Source organism: Aptenodytes forsteri, unplaced genomic scaffold (assembly GCF_000699145.1).
Source record: "Aptenodytes forsteri isolate BGI_AS27 unplaced genomic scaffold, ASM69914v1 Scaffold139, whole genome shotgun sequence".
NCBI classification, from domain to species: domain Eukaryota; kingdom Metazoa; phylum Chordata; class Aves; order Sphenisciformes; family Spheniscidae; genus Aptenodytes; species Aptenodytes forsteri.
The window spans coordinates 438,176-445,313 of record NW_008794414.1 but is presented as its reverse complement, the minus strand read 5'-3'; the positions used below and the strand labels follow the sequence as shown (position 1 = coordinate 445,313).

General features: G+C 36.2%; 1 protein-coding gene across 2 annotated transcripts in view; it reads left to right on the top strand.

Annotated features, from left to right (window-relative positions):
* RAB2A (RAB2A, member RAS oncogene family) overlaps positions 1-7,138 on the top strand; it is a 36,973-nt gene that overhangs the window by 3,928 nt on the left and 25,907 nt on the right. The window contains exon 3 of one of the 2 annotated variants that reach the window (XM_009289253.1): positions 520-587. In XM_009289253.1, coding sequence (XP_009287528.1) covers positions 540-587 — 48 coding nt within the window. In that variant the 5' untranslated portion in view covers positions 520-539. Of the gene's footprint in view, positions 1-519; positions 588-3,604; positions 3,658-7,138 lie in introns of those variants that run through there. The other variant, XM_009289258.2, reaches the window with a different exon arrangement.

The window sequence follows — 7,138 nt, the reverse complement described above, 5'->3', positions numbered from 1 at the left end:
TGGAAGCACTTTTTCATAAAGGCAGCTCAGTTTAAATTAATACAGTAATAAAGTTTATCTTGTTGAAGGTGCTATTTCTATGCTCACTTAATAAAATATTTTATTGATAGAGATTTGTAGGTTTAATTTCTTCTAAACTGGCTTCAGCAATCTGTCATTGGTAGAGTGTTAAAATAACTGTGACTCTTCAATTTCCTGTTTGCATTCAAATGGACATGTTTTTCTCCCTCTGATCTAGAGCTACTAGATTGTTTGGAAAACTTTGTAGCAAATACCTCCTTGACACTTGCTCTAATTAATGCATTTTTAAAGCACTTGGAAAGTAACAGTCGTCTTCCTTCTGGAAAACTTTCCAGCTCTTTGAAGCAGCTGGGAAATTAACTGAAAGCAGATTGTGAAAGAGATTATTTCCTACAAATACAATGTTGAGTTAACTTAAACTTACGTTCTTGCTTTCGTAGTTCTTGACATTCTTTCTGTTATATGCTAATAATGTAATCTTTTGTAAAATCTATTCAGGTGTAGAATTTGGGGCTCGAATGATAACTATTGATGGAAAACAGATAAAGCTTCAGATATGGGATACGGTAAGTAATAAATCATAGAAATTATTTAAACATATGGCTCCACTAGCTTTTCCTTTGTTCTGGTTAAGCTCTCTATCATTAGCACCCATGTGAGACTATGTACTTTGTCTTGCAGCTTTCTTTGGTTTCTATGAAGATTAAATATTTGCTAAAATTTCCTTTTTTGGTGTGATGTATTCTTGAAACAGTGCAAATTTCTGCTGTTCGCACTGTAACTTTACTTCCTCAAGTAACATTTTGTCAGATTTGTAAGACTGGAATTTGTGCTGCCTCACTTTTTTGTGAAAGGTTTCTGTATTATTAAGAACTTACATTTCTCTAAATAGTCTTTCTCTGTGCATTCATGCAAGATCTGGTTAATATAACATTCTGCTGGGAAATTCTGATGTGTCTACTAGCTTCAGTCAAGAATTCTCTAGAGGAAATGTTTGCATTTACAACGTAGAAGAAAAGATATGGCTCGCTGTTTTCACAGAAGATGACTTGAGTTCTTAAGTTTACTATAATCATGAAGATAGTAAATACTTCAGACAATCAAGAAGGGACTGGTAAAAGTGTAAAGTTTCGAAAAGCCTGCCAAAACCCAGACTTTGACTTTTGAGGGGATTCAGGTTAAGAACATACATTAGCAAAGGCAGCTGTTTTCTTCTTGTCAGTCACTTTATCATAGACCAATCAGCCTCAATGTCTACACTTGTGATGCAATGGCTTTAAGATGCTCATACCGATAGCTGTGTCTTTCAAATGTGCTTAGCTGTTTCCTAAGGCAGGACTGTTTCCTTCTCCAAAAGCATTTTAGGATACCTTTAGAAACCGACAGATACATGACCCTAGCCTTATGTATGTGCTCTTTCTGGTATAGCAAATCAATGAAGGGGGATACATTTGTATATGTGTGCCTACATACATGCATGTGTATATAAAAATGTAAACAAATGCAATATTTTAGTTAACTTCATAGGTAAGATCCAAAGTACCTTACTTATTTTACAAGTTCATCACTTGCAAGGAGGCACAGGTGTTAGATGCCATTTCAAGTTCTCCATGAAAAGGTATAGAGGAATATGGTTAGATTGTGATTACTTTAGGCTTTTTCTGCCCTGGGCATTTTTACTATTATAACTGTGGATTGCTGACTACCAAGGTGGCTGACCATTTTTTAAGTTCAATAGACAAGCAAATCTCTGCATCAACAGTAGCTTCAGAAGCAGACTTTTAGTATGTAGTGTGACTATATGAGAACATATCTACATTGATCCTTGTTGCCTGAAATTGGGACTAGATTCTCTGTAGACAAAATTACTAATTTTACTACCAGTGCAGCCACGGTCTTTCATTGGCTTTTGAACTGATTTTGTTAATGTGCTATTATCTGTTCCTTGGATACAAGTGAACTTCAATGATTTTTGAGGAGATTGTGTTTTTCTTAGTGCCTCTAACTCGGTAGCTCTTTGCAATGTTTGGTTTCTTGAATGCTTGCAAAGTGTCCAATAACCAAAATTTCAATGGAATTGTTTTTGATTATAACTTACAAACTGGTTTTGGGCAGGGATTTTATCTGGCTAGCTTCTTAACTGTATCATACATAAATTAAAAATATTCATTAAAAGCATTCATACCCTGAGTAGATTGTACGTTTGTGTTGTAGTTAATGATTTATAAGTTCTAAGCAATGGGTGACTTAGTATATTGGCCGTAGTTAAAATTTTAACTGTATACAATCTGATTTTTAAAACACAGGATATTTCTGTTCTAATCCAATCTTAGCTTGTAAGTGTATCTAAATTCCACTGTCTCAGTTCTGATCTTGGGTGCAAAGGTGTTGAAGGAATAGCAAGGTAAGAAATATGATAAGGTAATTGTCAAGAGATGTTTTACTTACGAGTGTTAAGGTACACAACACAAAGATGTCCGTAATGACCAAGGTTACCATGTCTGTATTGTGTATCTGGGTTGAGCATTTCCTGAATTTCTGTTAGCAAAAACTGCTAGCTGTTACTGGTGCTATCTCCATATTTATTAAGCTGTAACAATTTCTGTTTGATAAGAGAAAGTTTGTTTTACACCTATGGTTAAGGAAACACATGCAGCATTTATGTTTTCAGTTGGTGCTTACTGAGTCACAGCACCAGTGATTTAGTGCTAGCCTTACATATCTACTTTTAATCTATCACTGAACAAGATGCATCTTGAGCAGAGACATCAGAAGTGGAGAAGTGGATAAAATTTGTTTTGACTGGTTAACAATGAATAAGGACTTGCCTTCTTAAGACAATCAAACACTTTAATTCAGATTTTTCTGGCCAGATATTTCTATGCAACGGTGCTCAGTTTGTGTTGTCTACAGCAGATCACTGCAGCTCCGAGGAAAGGTATATCTTAATAATGGGAACATACGGAACCTGCAGCATACCTCACTGCAGGAGTATGTCATAACTTACAGGGGCAGCTGAAGCTTAACACTGTTGCACGTCTGTGAGATCCATTCGTGTGCTCTTCTTGTATCATAACTCATGAATATTTGGCTTTTTCATTAGCATCTTAGTTTGGATCAGAAGTGTGTTACAGAAGTTAGCTCTGCTTACTGCAGTCTGGTTTTCATGTGGGAGTATGCAAACTGAATTCCTTTCAGATGAGGCTGAACTGGAAGATATGCTCAAGGAATGCACGAGTGCTCATTAGAAATTGTAGTCCACTATTTGGTCCTGTGAGCTGGTAGTCTAGTAAAACTAGTCTGATGCAATTAAAAAAAAAAAAAAGAACACACACACCAAAAAACAAACAACAACAAAACCCTAAAACTCCACATTCCATGAAAGATATTCAGTGTGGCCCTTGCATACTTAGTGGTAGGTGTTGCAGTCTCAGCTCTACTGCTGATCATATGTCTAGACCAGCAAATGGTATGTCGTGTTCTCTCCCAGCTACAGGCTGCTCCTGATCTCCCCACTGCTGGGCTCTGCAAGCTTGCTGCTATGTGTGCTGTAACACGCCCGGGTTTTTAGGTCTGTGAGTCCTCAGGTTTCACTTTTTCTTTCTGATGCACTTAGGTCAGTCAAGGGGAGTGCAGGTATTGGACCAAATTGTTCATTTGTCTTGTCTGTTTTCAGTCTCTAGATTATTTCCTTTACTGTGTCTTTAATCATAGTAATGGTTTTCAATAGTTGGATAGACTGAGAAATATTTTTGTCAAAACTGGTTAGTTGGTAATTGCCTACTACAAAGCTACTCCTTTGTGGCAGTGTGGTATTTGAGCTAGTGTCAGTTACAAAAATAACTTTTAGGGAACTAGAAGTGGTCAACAGAAGCTGGTAAGGATCAAAATTACCGTTCTGGGAGCTATTAAGCTTTGTGAGTTTAAACAAGCTGTGTAGATGAGGTTGTTTGTCTTGTGGCAGTATAACACTGAGAAATATTAAAATTGCTCTTCCTCAGAAAAACTTGATTGTTGTAGAGACATACTGGGCTTGTTACCAGGCTGAGTCAGTAGCCTTCATTTTGTTGTTGGGGGGGATGTTCTGTATTGTATTGACTGTTACTAACAAGTCATTGTGATAAGCAAAAAATAAGTAGTAGTTGAAAGAAGCAATTTTAGTTCTCACAGATACTGCAGGGGGAGAGATCAGTGATGATACTAAGTAATACTACTTATGTTCTCTAAATTGATATGAATGAGAATTTTTCCTGTGTATTTAAATACAACATTTTCTTAATATCTATTTCTGCTTCATTTCATGGAAATCTGTGATTAAAAAAATGTTTATTCATTATTATGTTTCTATAACACCTTAGTCTTGCTTAGACTAAGACTAAATATCTGAAATCTTTTCTTTTTTATAAGCTAATTTCAAGTAATTTCTTGGTTTCCATACAAGTGAGCTTTCTAATCAAATTTACAGTGTTTTCTAGTAGTTGAGAGCTACGCAAAAAAGCGCGTTTGTGCAAGACGGAAGGCATAATTGTTGAAGGCATATCTCTTTTCCCTAAAACCACATTGTGACTTGTCCGTCCACTTTCAGATATTCTGAATATACTAATCCTTCTTGGAAATTCAGTTATTTTTTCATGTATTTGCAAATGATTTGGATCTGGTAGAATGAAATAAAGTTCCCTTAATTCATGAAATGAATATTCATTTCATCTTAGTGATACTGACAATTGCTAGGATGTAGCACTCACCCCCCAGAGTTCTTTACTAATTGTCTACTTCATGAGATTTTCTACTTGCTTTGGTAGTCAGAGCATATTTTATGTTCATGGGAGTCAGAGCATAATTGTATGTTCATGGGCAGTTGGTGAATTCTTCTACTGAATTTTTACTAATTTGACTCTCTAACTGTTGTACCTGCAAGAATGTGGCTACATCTTACAGCTCAAGTTATGATGACTCTGTGCTCATGGCCCTCTGTTTTACTGCTGTAAAGTAACATCAAGAACTTGCAGAGGATCTATTTTGGTTCCTGAAACTAGTTTGATCATCAGTTCACAGACAGTGTTTGCTGCTATGTGGGGAGCATTAACTTATTTCTGGATTCATGGATGGGGGGGAATTTGTCCATTTAATAGTTATTCCTATTGCAGTTTGTGTAATAGGACCATCATCTGAATTTCAGTGTCAGTAGCTAAGTTATTGTTCACATCCAGGATGGCACTTTAGGAAGCTAAGGTAATGACACACCTTCTAGCTTAGTGTTCACAAACCTTTGTCCGTCATGTACTTAAATGTATTTGGTTATTGAAATACTCTGGTATTTCATTTTCTGACTGGTTGTAGATTTCTTGTCAGTTTATCTGTGGCTTTCTACAATAATAGAGCAAGCTCTTGCTTAGGATAAGGCCTTAGATGGAAGGAGGGGGAATCACCTCCTTTTGTCCGTAGTGCAACTCCCATTTTAGTGAGGGTAGCTACTTAAATGTATTTGAAACCTCTAGGTTTTATAAGCCGAAATAAATCATAAGGGTACTTCTAATAATGGAGGGCTAAAGCTTTCTGTTTCTCTGTGTTGGGAATTGCTTTGGATGTCTAAATGGCATGCATTCAACAACATCAGAAGAAAAGGCATATGTACAAGTGATCTGTATTTAGACATATGTACTGTTTCACCCTTGGGGATCTTAGCCCTCTTGAAATTTCAGTTCTTACTAGGATGCTGACAGGGTTATTCTGAAGCAACATGTAACTTGGCTGAATCCTCCACATAAATTCTGACACTTTCTGAAATTGTTAAGGATTCCTCTTCATAAATGTCTTTAGTTCTGGTCTTGTTCGGGAACATCTTTGCTGGAAAGCAGCACGTTTGGGGTTTTTTTTATTTTTATACTACTTTTGTGCCTATTCTTTGTACTACATGCTAGTAAATCACCTTAAAATTCTTTTTATTCTGGAGTAGAGACATGATTGCAATCAAAGATTAATGCATTTATATAAACAAGTTGCATGTGATGAAAAGGCTGTGTATTTATAACTTTCAAAACTATTCAAAGGTATGTATTGCTCCTCTCTTTCTGGAACATTTTGTTCCAGGGATCAACTGTGGAGTAGTTCCCAACTGGCAGTTGTCATAGGTAGTATGACACTTGTGTGAGTTGGTTGTTTATTAGATGTCTTTTTAGTTTTCTATACAGCTTACAAAAGTGTAAACTAGTTTAAATGAGTAATAATTCCCAATGTGAATGAGGTGTTCTGTCACTGGGTTTGAACATACCACCGTATGCCCCTTGTAAAAGTGAAGGAGTCTAGAGCTACTAGCTATGGTGCATTGTAGTTTCTCATTTTTCATGTAGATATATACTATTAAGTTTCCTCCTAATAAAAACTATGGTCAGCTTGGATGTTGAAGGCTTGCTGGGATGTAGTCAGATAACTCTGTCCTTGAAGAAACTTCCCAAATTCTTCAGCATCGAGAATAGAGAATTCAGTAAAATTAATGGACTGTTTTCCAGTTGTTGTGCTGTTGTGGATCCTATTTCCTTATCTAACTACTTTCTTGTACTGCATCATGGCTCTTCTTTTTTTTTTTCTCCTCCGTTTATAGATTCAAAAATATGCAGTTAAGGAACTTGCAAGGAACCCTTTTTGATAGCAAAGACTTGCATGCGCGTTTTGCAACTGACACCTACGTGACTACACCACACACTTGGAAATGACACTGAGATTTCCTATAGGAATAGTAACACTTGGAGTCTTTTGTCAAATGTGCCACAGATGCTCTGTCAGTGGTAGTACAATTACATAGCTTAAATGTTTCTGAAAACTTTAGTGCAGGCCCTAAATCTGTGTATCTTAGTGACCTAAGGTGATTGATAATGCTTCATGTTCTGCTTACATCATTATTTTGAAATTGCATTTTGGTCTCTGTACTGAGGTATATTTAGAGAAGCCCATGAGATATATGTCCGTGTAGTTCTACAGTTCAAGCAGGGATGAAGATTTTTGTACTATTTTGAAGACTTGTAACTCCTAGAACTATGATTATATAAGTCTCATATCAGAAAGTTTGTTTTTGTTAACCAATATCATATGAACTGTAAAAGCTTACAGTCGAAAACTG